General features: G+C 40.0%; 4 protein-coding genes across 7 annotated transcripts; 1 reads left to right on the top strand and 3 right to left on the bottom strand.

The window, feature by feature from the left end:
• The first annotated feature begins 2 nt into the window (after positions 1 to 2).
• On the top strand, positions 3 to 1,539 carry Slimp (Seryl-tRNA synthetase-like insect mitochondrial protein). The gene has a single exon (XM_068301642.1). It carries the CDS (start codon positions 121 to 123, stop codon positions 1,516 to 1,518), a length of 1,398 nt encoding a protein of 465 aa, XP_068157743.1. The 5' UTR covers positions 3 to 120; the 3' UTR covers positions 1,519 to 1,539.
• Positions 1,540 to 1,611: 72 nt separating this feature from the next.
• Kal1 (Kallmann syndrome 1) lies at positions 1,612 to 7,164 on the bottom strand. Of its 3 annotated transcripts, none has more exons than XM_068301639.1 (7): positions 6,856 to 7,164; positions 3,442 to 4,098; positions 3,250 to 3,368; positions 2,987 to 3,183; positions 2,565 to 2,923; positions 2,371 to 2,437; positions 1,612 to 1,951 (listed from the first exon to the last, which is right to left on the bottom strand). In XM_068301639.1, the coding sequence occupies exons 2-7, from the start codon at positions 4,053 to 4,055 to the stop codon at positions 1,775 to 1,777; spliced, it is 1,533 nt and encodes a 510-aa protein (XP_068157740.1). In that variant the 5' UTR covers positions 4,056 to 4,098; positions 6,856 to 7,164; the 3' UTR covers positions 1,612 to 1,774. The 3 variants fall into 3 exon arrangements, with proteins under 3 accessions (XP_068157740.1, XP_068157741.1, XP_068157742.1); XM_068301640.1 differs by having other exon boundaries at positions 2,987 to 3,180; positions 6,856 to 7,163; XM_068301641.1 differs by lacking the exon at positions 6,856 to 7,164 and having other exon boundaries at positions 3,250 to 3,388; positions 3,442 to 3,537.
• Positions 7,165 to 7,451: 287 nt separating this feature from the next.
• Npc2f (Niemann-Pick type C-2f) lies at positions 7,452 to 10,716 on the bottom strand. 2 transcript variants are annotated; one of them, XM_068301645.1, is made up of 4 exons: positions 10,125 to 10,674; positions 9,065 to 9,172; positions 7,657 to 7,826; positions 7,452 to 7,598 (listed from the first exon to the last, which is right to left on the bottom strand). In XM_068301645.1, exons 1-4 carry the CDS (start codon positions 10,267 to 10,269, stop codon positions 7,512 to 7,514), a joined length of 510 nt encoding a protein of 169 aa, XP_068157746.1. In that variant the 5' UTR covers positions 10,270 to 10,674; the 3' UTR covers positions 7,452 to 7,511. The 2 variants fall into 2 exon arrangements, with proteins under 2 accessions (XP_068157746.1, XP_068157747.1); XM_068301646.1 differs by lacking the exon at positions 9,065 to 9,172 and having other exon boundaries at positions 10,125 to 10,716.
• Positions 10,717 to 10,797: 81 nt separating this feature from the next.
• On the bottom strand, positions 10,798 to 13,486 carry Sec10 (Exocyst complex component Sec10). Its single transcript, XM_068301637.1, has 6 exons — positions 13,355 to 13,486; positions 12,385 to 13,289; positions 11,737 to 12,324; positions 11,484 to 11,673; positions 11,096 to 11,413; positions 10,798 to 11,030 (listed from the first exon to the last, which is right to left on the bottom strand). The coding sequence occupies exons 1-6, from the start codon at positions 13,385 to 13,387 to the stop codon at positions 10,932 to 10,934; spliced, it is 2,133 nt and encodes a 710-aa protein (XP_068157738.1). The 5' UTR covers positions 13,388 to 13,486; the 3' UTR covers positions 10,798 to 10,931.
• Between the last annotated feature and the right edge of the window lie 95 nt (positions 13,487 to 13,581).

Genomic DNA, 13,581 nt, shown 5'->3' on the forward strand with positions numbered 1-13,581 from the left:
AATTGTACTGACAGTTACATATGTTTAAATTTAACAGCATCATTTTGGAGCATGTTAACCAGTCACTGTTAATAGTGGCAACTGTGGCGACAGCTGTTCAGTTAGTAAATAAAAGGAAAAATGCTGAACTTGCGAACTACTCTGAGACGAATCAAAATTAGGCGCCGGCATATATCTGCCCTGTATATCACGGGCGATAAGGCAAATGAAAATTATGTGACGTTGCAGCCTTTTCTCGACTTTGCAGACACATTCAGAGACAGAGCAGAGCTTGAGCGAAGCATCGCCAGACGCGGCTTGGATGTCAATCTGGACGCTGTTCTCAGCAAGTACCACAAATATCAGTCCCACCATGGACAACTGCACATGCTAGATGAAGAACGTGAATCAGTTACCAAACAGCTGAAGGTTCTAGCTAAATCCTGTCAAGAAGTAGAGGAAGCTGAATTGCAGCGTCTTAAGGAACGCGGCAAAACGTTGCGCAACGATGTGAAAATATTAAAACAAAGTTTCTACCCAATTGAAGATGACTTCATACATGACTTTCTCAATTTGCCCAATCTGTTGCATTCACAGTGTCCCAGCGGTCAAGAGGAGACACTTTTGTATCGGCATGCCTTACCCGAAAACTCTCAAAAGAAGGGACCATCGCATCTTGAGCGGGAGGATCTTATCCACTTTGTGGATAACAATCGTTATTATATGATGGATCAGGCTGCTCATTTTGATGTAAATGCCATGCAAGCACTAGCAAGATATTTTGTTACTAATGGTGATTTCGTTCAAACCGCCAATCCAGACTTTGTGCGGTGTGTTCTACTGGAGGCAAACGCAACACCCTTGGAACACTATCATTTAGTAAAGGAGGAACATTTGCAGAATAAACTTAACACTGCTTTTCTAACAGGAGGCGGCTCTTTCGAAAGTTATCTAGGGGCCATGACAAAGTTATGTGTTTATCCCTCGGTTTTGCCGTTGCATTATGTTTGCTGTGGACGCAGCTACAGTCGAGCCGAGTCGCATAAATACGGATCGTTATCTAGTCTATATACGGCAACACAAACAAATGCTGTGCAATGTTTCGTTGCCTCCCAGACAGCGCATCAGGCAGACGAACAACTAGAGCTCGTCCTTAATCTTGCCATTGACTTTTATAAGGCTTTGGATGTGCCCTTTCGCATTGTCTATGCTCCAGCAACAAGCCTTACTTCTGCAGAGTCCTTAAGGGCCGTCATAGAGGTGTATGCTCCATCGCTGCAGCGATATGTCTCCGTCGGCCGCATCAGCAACTATGGAAACTATGTCTCTAAACGTATTCTGTTTAGCACGAGGCGAGGAAAGGAATATGACTTCCTGCATTTGATTGGTGGCCCAGTGCTTTATACCAGCAGACTTATAGCCGCTCTCCTAGAGCATGGCATCCAATTGGAAAACTGTCAACTGCTTGGCTCGGCCAACAACCAACTGAAAACAACGCTCCAAAACGATATACAACAGTTCAAAGAACTTTTTAAATAAAGAGGTCAGTTTCTAATATTACCCCTAACAAGCTATAATTATTTTTTAACTTTAGACGCTGAAAACCGCAACAATTATTTGCAAAATCTAAAATTTATCAACAACATATTTTCTTTTTTTTTTTCGTTCAACTTGTTGGGTTTGTTCTTAGTGCTAACAATATATAAAAAAACGTTATTTACAATCTAGAATAATCTCGTGGTCTGTATAGTATTCGAAACCATTGTGTTGTGTATGTTTAGCTGAAGGATGGAAATTAGTCATTGCATTTGATTTGCACTTTGGGGAAACTCTTGCGAAAGTTCTCACATTTTGGCGTGGTAAACGTAAAGGCATTTCTGGTGTCATCCAAAATAGAATTGGGGCTGGAGTGTAATGCTTTCAGCACATATGTTGTATTATATTTTAATTTGCTAAACTCCAGTGAATCTTTCTGTAAAGAAATCCAAAGAAAAATGTACATATAAATTATACTTTATAGTGATCTTTAAGGATGTAGTCAAAGTATCTTATCGTTCAATGAGGTTTCTAAAGACGACAAATTCATATTATGCACTCTGATTAGTCACTAATAGAACAGCTTAGACAAATTGCATAGTCCATTGCCATTGATGTGTGGACTGTTTGATGTTTTAGTGATTTCTCGAAACAATTAAGCCACGTATTTACATGGGCGCAATATAAAAACGTGTTTGACGTGTCATACGCAAAACAACATGATTTGCCAATGAAAATCAATCCCTTTGATCAAAGAAGCGAAGCAACAACAATGATTGTAATTGTAATTGTAATTGTAATGGCCATCTCTTGAGGCACGAACCCCGTTGGCAATCAATATCAATTTGTACTCACTTTGGCGCGAATTGCGCTAAACTCGCGCTGCTCGCAGTTTGTTTCTTGGGGGCACAGTTCATAGACCCTGCAATGGAATAGTTTTTAAATTAAATTTTTGTTGGTTGCTTTGTGTTTTTGGCAATTTTGTTTATAAACAACAATTGTATGAACATGTGTATATACATACACATGTATAGTTGATAGACACTTACTTCTCCTTGTGTGGCTGAAAGCCGAAAATTTGCACAATCATGCCAAATTTCCGGTTTAGGCGGAAACGCACTTCATAAGAGACCGGACTAGGGCTTAAACTCTGTACAGGAGTCACTTCATTGAAAACGATGGCTGGTGTGGAACTTCTCTCCGATGTGCTATGCTGATGATATAAGCGTTTGTAACTTTGAGTGGAACATTCGAGTTGAGAATATGGCTCCAAGGATTGCAATGTTGTGTTAAAGAAAAGATCCCTTTTATCCGATTTAAGACGTCGTGAGCCACTAAAGCATATAGCCTGCACTTGAATGTAGTATGAAGAGTTGGGTAACAAATTCTTAATATCGAACTGATGGGACTGCAATAATTAAGCATTAAATAAGTTGTCCTTTTCGTTTAGTTTGTCTTAAATTAAACTTACATCCTTTACATAGGCCACATCTCGTATCAAAGAGCCCTCCTGACTCTTTACATACAAAGACCACATGATTTTGTATTTCTCTACGGGTAAATTCGATCTGGATGGACACCAGACCAGTTTAACATTCATCGAACGTCCGTCGTATTGTTTCGAGATAATTTTTGAATCGTTGGGGGCCTTTGGTGGCTTAGGATCTGCTTGAAATTGTACAATTTATGTCAATTGGCAAATCAAATAGTATTTTTAATTTTCTAATCACTTACTGCTTGCGGAGGGAAAGGCACTTGTTGGCTGAGAGTAACCACGATAGCCAAAAGCGTTTACGGCTGCCACTCTCACCTGATACCAGCGACCTGGTCGCAAGTTGAAGGTGATTTTTGTCCTATTTGGGATGATCATTCACTTTATTGGGACTCGATTTGTTTATATAATGAAGTCGGAATGTTTAAACCTACCACTTTCTGTGTCCATCTTGTGACTCGTAAATTTTCTGAACCTTTTGCCATTGCCACAGGCCTAGTTTGCGGGTAGCGAATAGACGTCCAATGTGAGAGCAAACCTCGACATGGAAGTAATAGACCAATGGCGATGACTCTATGGTTAATTCCACTTTATGGCTGCCTGGTCTTAGACTAGATATTTTGGGTATTGGTGGCAATTGTGTGTCGTTGCGAACGCCGAGTGGTTCAACGCATACAGGACCACATCCAGAGGAGCAACACTTTTGAACCTCGGCGCAGTCATGGTCGTATTGGCAATTATCCAGGCATGACAGGAGCCGCGTTTGCCTTCCCAGCTGAGGGCAACTGCCACGACGTGGTGTCCGCGGAAGCTCTCGCATACAGTGATCCAGACAACGTTGATGTTGTGTTGATACTTCGGTCTCGCACCGCGCCAGACACTGCAATTCGATAATCTTGTCCTTGATATCGATGCTATCTCGCTGAATATGCATCCGCTGACGATGCTGCATGGACGGCAAAGAGGCGTTCACTTGTTGACCCTTCATAAGCATAGCCAGCGCCAGTGCTAGCAGAACAGCCCTTAGTATCCGCCTCTGAATGGGCATTTTGTTGGCAACGGGCGATGCTAAGCGTTTGGATGATTACAATCTGAAAATGATTTGCCAGGTAATCATCCCATATCTTGCCATAGAATATGCACATTCCGTGCGTTCATAATTTCTACCGATCTACTGCCCGCTGCCGATCATGATCAGCATCAGCATCATCATCGTCATCATCATCTCCAGCACCCATAGCCATGTTGATTATGCTAAAGGAGCGATCGTTCGACAATCAGTCGGACCGAACCGGTTTCTCCCATTTTGCATGACCAACTAACTAATCATTCCTCGTATTTGTGTGCTTGGCCTCCACACCAAGTAGAAGCAATGAAAATGCAAAAAATACATAAATGTATCTCAAGTGCTTGACAGGACTTCAAAGCGCGCATCATAGTAGTGCGTGCCGCAGACAAATCGGACAGACAGACAGACAGTAACAACTTCTGATTGGGGTATAGCTGACATCTACAGGTACCTTACAATAGTCCTGGATTTTCTGTTTGCATATCTTTCTCAATTAAAGCCTTCTAAATCGCTCCCAATGAAACTTTAAGGGATAAAAAGAGATTAGTATTCGTGGGTATCCATGGGGATAATGGAATTTTGAGAAATTCGATCAAACTTAGATCCTATTGGATTACTTGTACTTCTGATTCATATCTTCTCCTTGAATTAATATGCTGTAAATGATTCTGCATAGGGTATTTAGCACGCAAATGGGAAACTAATGTTTTATGGTATGGTCGATGGTCGGTTTTTGTTGTTGTTGTTGTTGGTGTTTTTGTTGCTATTTGGCTGCGTGTGAATGTGCAAGCAGCGAAAACAAAATCAAGAAAAATACGACTACGACGAATGTGCGAGCTGCAAGTGGATGTCACCACATCAGAAGCGGCAGTAGCAGCAGCATCACCAGATCACTTCACAGCGGCCCAGGCCGGCAGGCAGGCAGCAGATGCCGCACATACCAAGACGATACAGACACTCTGGGAGCAGAGTATAAGAACACGGGCATGGGCAGCGACAGCAACAGCAACCGAAGACACGGACATGTTAGGGAGGTAGTGAAGTAGGGAGTATGCGCTCACATACATATTATGTGGGGACTGGGAACTGAGAGTGGTGGTGGCGGCGGCGGCCTAACTGAGGGACATTAAGCGACAAATGAATGTGCGACGATCGACGAAGAAGACGTAGCGACGACGCTTACGATGACGAAGACGAGATGAAATGCACCAAGTTCCGCGGAACGAAAAATTTGCAACAAAATTGGGCAGTAAAGCTGACAACGACGATGGACGCGGCCAGCCACAAAAACTGTCCCAAAGACGAAAGACCGTTGCCAGGATGGCTGCCGTTGCGTAGTGGCAATTAATTGCTTTTAACGATTCAAAAATTCAAAATTACTTTTTATGCTTCACGCACACACACACACACACACTAACACACTAAAGCTTAAGAGGAGCATAGCAGAGCATACATACATATATCCCGCACATGTTTGGGTCTGGAACTGAGGGGAACTCGGACTGGGTCTGACTGACTCTGACTCTGAGATCCGGATCGATTTCGTTGACGTCGTTGCTGTGATAAATCGTTGGTGGTAGTTGCCGTTGCTTTTGTTATTCTTCTTTTTTCTTCTGCCTCCGGTTGCAGTTTGCCTCCAGTCCGCCTCCGCCTTCGCCTGCGTCTTCGTCTCTACTTCATTGCACTTCATCTGGCTTGTACTTTGGCGGGGGCTTAGCACAATAGCACGAGACTCTGGCGACAATGGCCAGGCCAAGCGACAACAGCAACAACTGTGTGTAATATGATGCAAATCGTTTAACACTTTGACCAGAGAACAGGCAAAGTCATCGCATTGTTGTTGTTCTTGCTTTATACTTACTCTCTAAAGTGCATTGGTGGTGCAAAAAAAAAAAAAAAAACTAAAAGTGTTTATGTCCAAGTTGAGTAGAGGGTGAGCAAACATAAAGTATCCCAAAAAAGAGATGGGGTAAGGGAACAATATATGTATATGTACCTACATATGTATAAACACATATGTATGTACCTAAATACATACATAAGTAGTTCACGAAGAATCTCATAAATCTTAAGAGCTTCTACAACAATTTGTTGTTCCAATTCAAATGTGTTTACACTTTCATACTACGAACTGAGCGATGGACTATTAAAGGATCAAAGTTAAGATCGACCTATGATCGACATAGGACTCCTAGATCAAAGACTTCTACAACTACTATGAAATATCCATTGACTTTGCTTACATTGATTGCCATATCGGGTTATCTGAGATCTTTAAGTTCCATTGTTAGTCAAATGTTCCTCCCACCCTCACGTAGCAATGATCCTTCGATTTCATTTGCTGCCATTCGAAACGGGCATGGAAATTTAAGTACTTTTGCCCATCTAAGGGGGGGTGTTGAAAAATCTCTGGGCATGGGCTTGTGCTTTTGGTTCAGCAAATGTGATACTCAATATAACATTGGGGGTCTAATGGTCTCGGGTTCTAGCTTAAACTTGAAGCCGTCTTCAAGGTTCACGGGCACAAACAAAATACATACATACACATTTGTTGATACAATGGGATCATGTCACACTCGCACCCATACATGATCCTCTGTTGCTGTCCACCATTTACGATTGTCGCAATTAGCACGAATGCAATCTCATTTTACAACGACCAAATTGAGCAAATGACAGGCAAAACGAGACCAGTGAAACATATACATACATATGTACCTATATATGTTTCTTTATTTTTTTTTTTTTTTTTTTTTTTGGGCAGGGGGCTGGTACTTACTTAATGTACTATATGTAGGTATTAGATATTTAAAAAGAGGTTGCAGTGCATCCAACAGACTCAGCGACACAGCCACCAAAATCGAATATGCCTTTAAGTATTCACAATCCTTGATCGCCACTGATAATACCTTATTATTTAATTTACGCCCGATATTCGCGGTTTTGTTGTTGTGTTTTTTTTCCTTGGGTTCTCGGATTCTTATGTCGCTTCTTCTGAGCTTGAGCGACCCTCGCGTTGCAACCGCGAAGACAAGACTGACTGACACACTGAACGGACGCTGGGCCCGTAGCCAATTGCAAGGCCTTGCTCTCCCGTTTGGACTTCGGTTGGCAGTGTGTTTTGTCTGTGTGTGTGTGTGTGCTCCACTTGTATCGCCGCTGTGTCTTTGGCTCTCTCCCTCTCTATATCTCTCTGCCAATTTGTGTGTGCGTCGTATCCAAGCAGGAACCGCCGAAAAAAAAGAGATCTCGTAATTTATAAACCTCTAACGCCCCCGCCGACATGTCCTCATCCCCCTCACACACACACACACATAGCCAGTTGAGGTTCATTCAGAATTTCATTAAAGGATACACACACTGCCGTATGCATCGTTGTTTCTTTTGTTTTTGCATGCACCAATTACTTTATTTTTCTGCGTCTTACATACATATTTACACGGTGATTATGACAGGCACCTCAAAGCATATAAGATTCTGATTGCTCTCATCTTTGGCTTCCCACAACATGCTGCCGCTCATCTGTAGTATTTGAAAAGGAAATCAATATACCATCTGTTGGAATCACTTAAATGCTTACCACTGGCAAGGTCTCATTCACAAAAATATTTGCCCAATACGTTTTCTCATCATTTACATTCAATATGCAATCCTGATTGCCATCACAAGGATCAGGCGAGATAAGTGCCTGCGTTTTGACGTAGTTGAAGACCCAGCGTACCTCATGCTTAAGAAAGCTAACACCATTTCCTGCAAATATATTTGAAATTCAAGAGATTTAAAGTGTTAATCAGATATATCACATATAAAGATATATTCATTATTCCATAAATTAGTCATTAAGCAATTTGCTATTAGATATTGGACATACTTCTTAAACATTCTTTTAACCAGGAAGTGAATTGCACAGGCTTAAGAACAAATGGTAAGAAAAAATATGATAAATCATTCAAAATAACGCTTCGACTACAGAAAATCAACTACTTTGATATTGAAGGGTATATAGTATTTATCTATTGTATATAAGTGCTATGGAACTCTCAAAGGTTCTGATGATTCTAGACTAAAAAAAAGGTTTTAGAAGCACCAACTTTCTATGAGAGAAACTTCATGATATTCCCTTGGAAATTGCAAAAAGTTATCCAACAAAATGGCTTACATAGGATCAATTTATCTTATAAGTTTACTTAAAGAACTTTTTGTTTTGTCAATAAATGTCAAAGTATGTATTTATATATAGACATTATAATATTGATCATCAAAGGGTGTTTCATAGCCGTTGCTCGACCTGATGTTTTCTTATTTTGGCTTTTATCTTAATCATTTTCTAACCTTTTTGGCACCCTACTCTTCTCCTTCCACTTCACCCCTCTGCAAATTTGCGTACGTGCTGGGTCTAATTATTGGCTTGTTTTTTTTGCTGACTAATCAAAATACAATTAAATTAAGCGTAAATAGAGTTATTTTTATATAAATTATAAACATTTTGGGCCCCGGGCTGCAACCATCGATATCGATGCCATGTCAGCTGCAACGTGCTACCACTGGGTATAGTGGGATTGAAAGAGGTTGGTGATTGTGGGGAGTTTGTCTTAACTCTTAGCCAATTGCGACTAATCGCTGCAATCGTAGGAATTATTTTGATTTACGATCCACTTGGATCAATTATATTATTTTCTTCTGTGTTTTATTTTTTATGGTATGTATAAAATTCATTATCACCGCCCGCGTAGTTTCGGGGAAGGTTCACACGACAATGCTATACAATGATAGCAGCCGTAGCGTACCCACAATCGGCGGTAGAACCTAGTCCAAGCGCCATCGGGAGAACCAGCACCTTGGCCTTATAAGCTATTCGCCCGCACTGATCTATTTTTGTTTCCGACTGTCGTTCAATTCTCTTCCTCCCTTCTCGTTTACCCCGCGTTCGAGCAAGAAAAAGTTTGAATGCAGGAACGCCTGTTATCAGTGTATCAGTAGGAATTTACCATTATCATCGAAGAGCACCGTCACCTTAACAGTCGAACTTCGCTGCATGGAACAGGGTATTTTCTCACAGCTGTCAATGTTCAAATAGTTGACTTGATACAGGGAACCTAGGAGGAAACAGAAGAATAGTAAACAAGGGTTAAAAAAAAGCAAGTATATTAAATTCAATACTTGTATGTCTTTATATAGTATTTACTTTTAAATGGGATTAGCCCCTCCTCCAAACCGCCTACAGTTATTGATAATAGAATTAATGATAATAAGTTATCTACGATGCGTCCTAGTGACTTATAGATATTAAGAAAATAAATAAATGCTGACCAATTGCATTTACCAAGGCCATGATATCATTCAAATTCTTGAATCGAATTTCCCAAACGATTTAACATTAATCCTTTTATCATATTAAAGATCACCACAAAATAATTGTTATTTTAAAATTGATTTTACTAATTGCCTGATAAGATTTCATTTTTGATTTACCAGACCAATGAGCAATATATATACATTTATTCTGACAAAAATTGACATATTCTGGAAAATCAGAAATATCATGCAAACTCTAAAAATAATTTTATGACAGCTATAATTTAAATGTATTTAATTGGACTTAAGGAAGTAATAACTGATAGTAAAATAGACCTTAATGATACACTTTGCCGGAAGAGTATATCAATTTTAATGGAAAGTTTGATACATGACAGGAGAAGCCTTTCTACCTGATAAATTAGAAAGTTATTTAACATTTTTTGGTATTGTTTTTATCATTATAGATAAATGATAGTTTTTGAGATCTGAATTATTTACAATGCATCTGATGGTATTCCAAAATCAAGTTGAATACTTACTCAAGAATTCTACAATATACAATTTCTTTACAAATTTGGACTTGATGTCACTATCGAGCAGTTAAACGCGTTGAAGTTCATGCAAAAATATATAAAAAGCAATGAAATCGATTTTCAAATGCAACACATTCCTTGCAGCGTGACAAATGTTTTTAATATTGTATGTCAATTGTGTCCTTGGGTTCTTTTGATTATCCTCACAATTACTCACCGCAATCCTCAAAGGGCAATGATCGCCTTGCCATTATCTTTTTAATGGCGGCGTCAGTGGTCGTCCTAATAATCCCACCGGCCATTTCACGGATCGCAGAAATGGCCAAAAGTATTTTTAAATAATGAACCAGAAAACCTCGCATGGTTTGTAATCAATTTACCGAGATTGTTGCGATTAGAATATCGGGCAAAAATTTGTTTGGCCTAAGACTTGCGAAAATATTTTCAACTAACAATAACAAACAAAGAAGCGGCGATAATAAGAAATAGCTCAACAAAAAATAAGGGAAACGCGTTCAGTAGTGATATGTTTTGCTCTGCGGCTACTAGGTGACTGAGACACAGTAAGAGCCACCGAATAGTGGCAACCCAGTAGCTGTCGACGGAGTTTGCAGTCGTCGAAGAGGTGAGCGGGGGGGAGTCAGCTCTCCTCATTCATAGCGTCAACGGCAAACGTAAATAAATAAATAATTGCCGTGTGCTTAACCAATAAACTTTGATTTATTAGCACTGAAGAAGCAGGCGCAGAGGCGATTGGAAAGGCCAAAAAGGCGAGCACTCTGGGGCTGACTGATAAAACTTGATCGATCCAGAGCGAAGATGTTGTGGCCAATCAGACCTGGCCCGTAGAGTGGTTGATGTACAGATAAAAGAGAAACAACCACTTGAGCTTAATTGAAAGTTAAAGCACATACTATAATTAAATATTATTAGATAATGCTTCTGACTTGTATATAAATTAAATTCACGTAAAGTACCGCACTATGTGGAAATTTTGGGAATGTGAGTCAGCAGCTTTAAATTTTTATTCAATGATGCCCTTCAGATAGTTCGTGTTCTTAATGACACGAAAGTCCGTACGCAGTTGAATGAACTGTCTTACAACCGATTTGTCCAAGTAATTCTGCGTAAAATGAATATATAATTAGTTTAGTGACTAAAAGTGAAACAATAAAGATAATCGCTTACCAAAGTGTCACCCGTGCAGACTTCTTGAAGATTCTGAGGTTTTACCAATAGTAAATTGCACAGAGCGTGAAGTATATCAAAGAGCTGAGTCACCAACGGACTGTCTAATTCACGTATGCATTTGCGATACTCGTTAACATCGCAAATTGCACACATGGCTCCGGCCGTATTAAATTGCATAGTCTGCAGATGATCATAGATGACCCGATGAAGTCGAGTGCCAAATTCGGTAAGCACATTTTGTAAATTTTCACCGTCAACGCACTTTTTAATTTGTCCAATGACGGGTTGAAGATTTTGCACTACTTGTAGACAGGCCTAAAATACAGGATAGAAAAAATAAAAATCTTAATAATTAATATTTTGCTTGATTTCATTTGATTCTTACAGTTGAGGAAATTGTATCCACATCGGTTTCAGGTTTGTAATCCGTTTTCTTCTGTTCATATTGCAGATATACTTTGACCCATCCAATAACCGCACTTATCGAACGATCTAAACCCTGATCCAATTTCGTTTCAATTTGCTCCATCATTATACGCTTTTTGAAGACATAATCCGAATACTTCGGTGTATTGCTATTGTGTAAACACGAACATTAGACTTCAAATCTTGGATCTTTCACAAATACATGTACATACCTAACACACGGTATTACAGATGAATTGCATAACTTGTCCAACAGATGAACAATAATGTTTGTCTTTTGTACCACATCGAAGAAATATAATTGTGGAAAGACTCTACCCTCTGATAGAGGCACTGCTTGCAATCCCAACTCCAAGGCGTAATCCACATGCTCGTGCATGAGAAAACGCAATAAAATGTCATTCAATTTAATGCAATTGGCTGGCAACTCAGCATCGCTGGAAAGGAGACGACATCGCTTTAACGAAGCCTTAGCCTCTTGCAGCATATTAATGGCCAGTTCCTCTGATAGAAATGTTTCCCCGCCATAGTCCTCAATGGCGGCTATATTTATGTTGGCCCTGGTGGCAACAAACACTTCCATATTGCGACGAAATCCCTTGGTGGTCTGGGTCTTTTGATGTTTCTTGCTCGCATAGAATTTCTCCAGTTCAGTTGAGCACTTGGCAGTAAGGCACTTTGCCTCCATCTCGGCATAGCCAGATAGGTTCTTTATAAAAATTTGTTGTGTCAACTTTTGTAGCAGATCGTCATCAATAGTAGACATGTAGATTTGCAAGTCGGTTGAAAGTTTTAGAGTACTAAAGAAAGGAAGTAGCAGATGGAGAGGTAAAATAATTTATTCGGTATGTTTCTCTTACCGTGAATACAGTTCGTAAAGTGTACGCAGATACTTCTCCTCGTCTTTTTTGTCATCCAATTTAGTCATGGCATATTGATGCAATTTTAATTGATAGATGTTGAGTATAAACTTGGACATTACTTGCTGGGGATTGGCAAACACCTTCTTGATAATCTCGTAATGATGTTTGCACATCGGCACAATCCCAATGAATATATCCTTCCCGCTGTACGGCTGCATTTGACTTTGCTCGATGTAAGCATCAACGCACTGAGTGTATCCTTTAAATTGAGAAAGGATTTGGGCCAGTGCTTTCATGCGCTCAATATCCTCGCTTTTCTGGGCCGTCGCGAATTCCTCAATAAGACGTCGTTCTACCTCATCGTATTTCTTTTCAATCTTACGCTTTGACTCGGCAAATTTGTCAGGTGGTAAGTCCTGAGAGATGGCATACAACTTTTGTATGACATCGGCGGCTTCGTTCAGGCGAGCGGCATCAGTGAAAATGTCGTTGACGATCACAGATCCAGCTGCCAGAAACTCCGACATGAAATTAAGGAGCTTTTGTGCCTCCACTGAGCGACTGCGTGGCGTATTTACATTCTCCAGCTGTTCTCCAAGATGCATTATTTTACCAGCTACAGAGTTAATCTTTTCATCTAATTGACCAAACCAATCGATGGCTGTTTGATGGCGCTCCACCAGTTTGGCAATCTTCTTGGCGTGCGCCTCCTGCTCCTGATGCAATGATTCCTCCAGTCTTTCGCATTTACTTTGCTGCTTCTCCTGAAGTATTTTCAGATCCTTTATCGTCTGTATGAATGTATCGTGCAGTGCCACTGGATTAAAGTCCTCGCTATTCTGTAATTCGTTGTTGGTGCGCCAGGTGAGTCGCTCAATGAACTCTCCCACTTCGAAAGGTTCCTGCATCAAGGGAAATTAATATTAGAAGTTATCCAGAATATCGTCATATAAAACCATCGACAAACCTGCTCAAATTCTTCCATATATTGGGACAACATTGCAATGCTTCTTTTGTTTTCGTTTTATTATAATTTTTAATAGGCGTTTTCTTCAATATGTTGCTGCATCAGCTGTGCATAGAGTTGTCAACATGTTTGTTAGCTGGCAGAAGGCACATCTGTTGTTTTAGCAGTGAAAAATATTCGGCCAAATTTATAGCTAGATTTTTAATTTTTTCGAAAATTAGTTTTAA

Source organism: Drosophila tropicalis, unplaced genomic scaffold (genome assembly GCF_018151085.1).
Source record: "Drosophila tropicalis isolate 14030-0801.00 unplaced genomic scaffold, ASM1815108v1 contig_878, whole genome shotgun sequence".
NCBI classification, from domain to species: domain Eukaryota; kingdom Metazoa; phylum Arthropoda; class Insecta; order Diptera; family Drosophilidae; genus Drosophila; species Drosophila tropicalis.

Bases quoted from the DNA above. Each gene is read 5' to 3' on its own strand.
- Slimp (XM_068301642.1), top strand. From the start codon at position 121: ATGCTGAACTTGCGAACTACTCTGAGACGAATCAAAATTAGGCGCCGG.
- Kal1 (XM_068301639.1), bottom strand. From the start codon at position 4,055: ATGCCCATTCAGAGGCGGATACTAAGGGCTGTTCTGCTAGCACTGGCG. The intron at 3,184-3,249 runs GTAAGTGATTAG...TACAATTTCAAG, and splicing joins TGCCTTTCCCTCCGCAAGCA to CAGATCCTAAGCCACCAAAG. The intron at 2,924-2,986 runs GTAAGTTTAATT...TAATTATTGCAG, and splicing joins ATGTGGCCTATGTAAAGGAT to TCCCATCAGTTCGATATTAA.
- Npc2f (XM_068301645.1), bottom strand. From the start codon at position 10,269: ATGCGAGGTTTTCTGGTTCATTATTTAAAAATACTTTTGGCCATTTCT. The intron at 7,827-9,064 runs GTAAATTCCTAC...ATATATTTGCAG, and splicing joins GGTGCTCTTCGATGATAATG to GAAATGGTGTTAGCTTTCTT. The intron at 7,599-7,656 runs GTAAGCATTTAA...CAAATACTACAG, and splicing joins TGAATGAGACCTTGCCAGTG to ATGAGCGGCAGCATGTTGTG.
- Sec10 (XM_068301637.1), bottom strand. From the start codon at position 13,387: ATGTTGTCCCAATATATGGAAGAATTTGAGCAG. The intron at 13,290-13,354 runs GTTTGTCGATGG...CCCTTGATGCAG, and splicing joins ATATGGAAGAATTTGAGCAG to GAACCTTTCGAAGTGGGAGA. The intron at 11,674-11,736 runs GTATGTACATGT...TTTACACAATAG, and splicing joins TCTGTAATACCGTGTGTTAG to CAATACACCGAAGTATTCGG.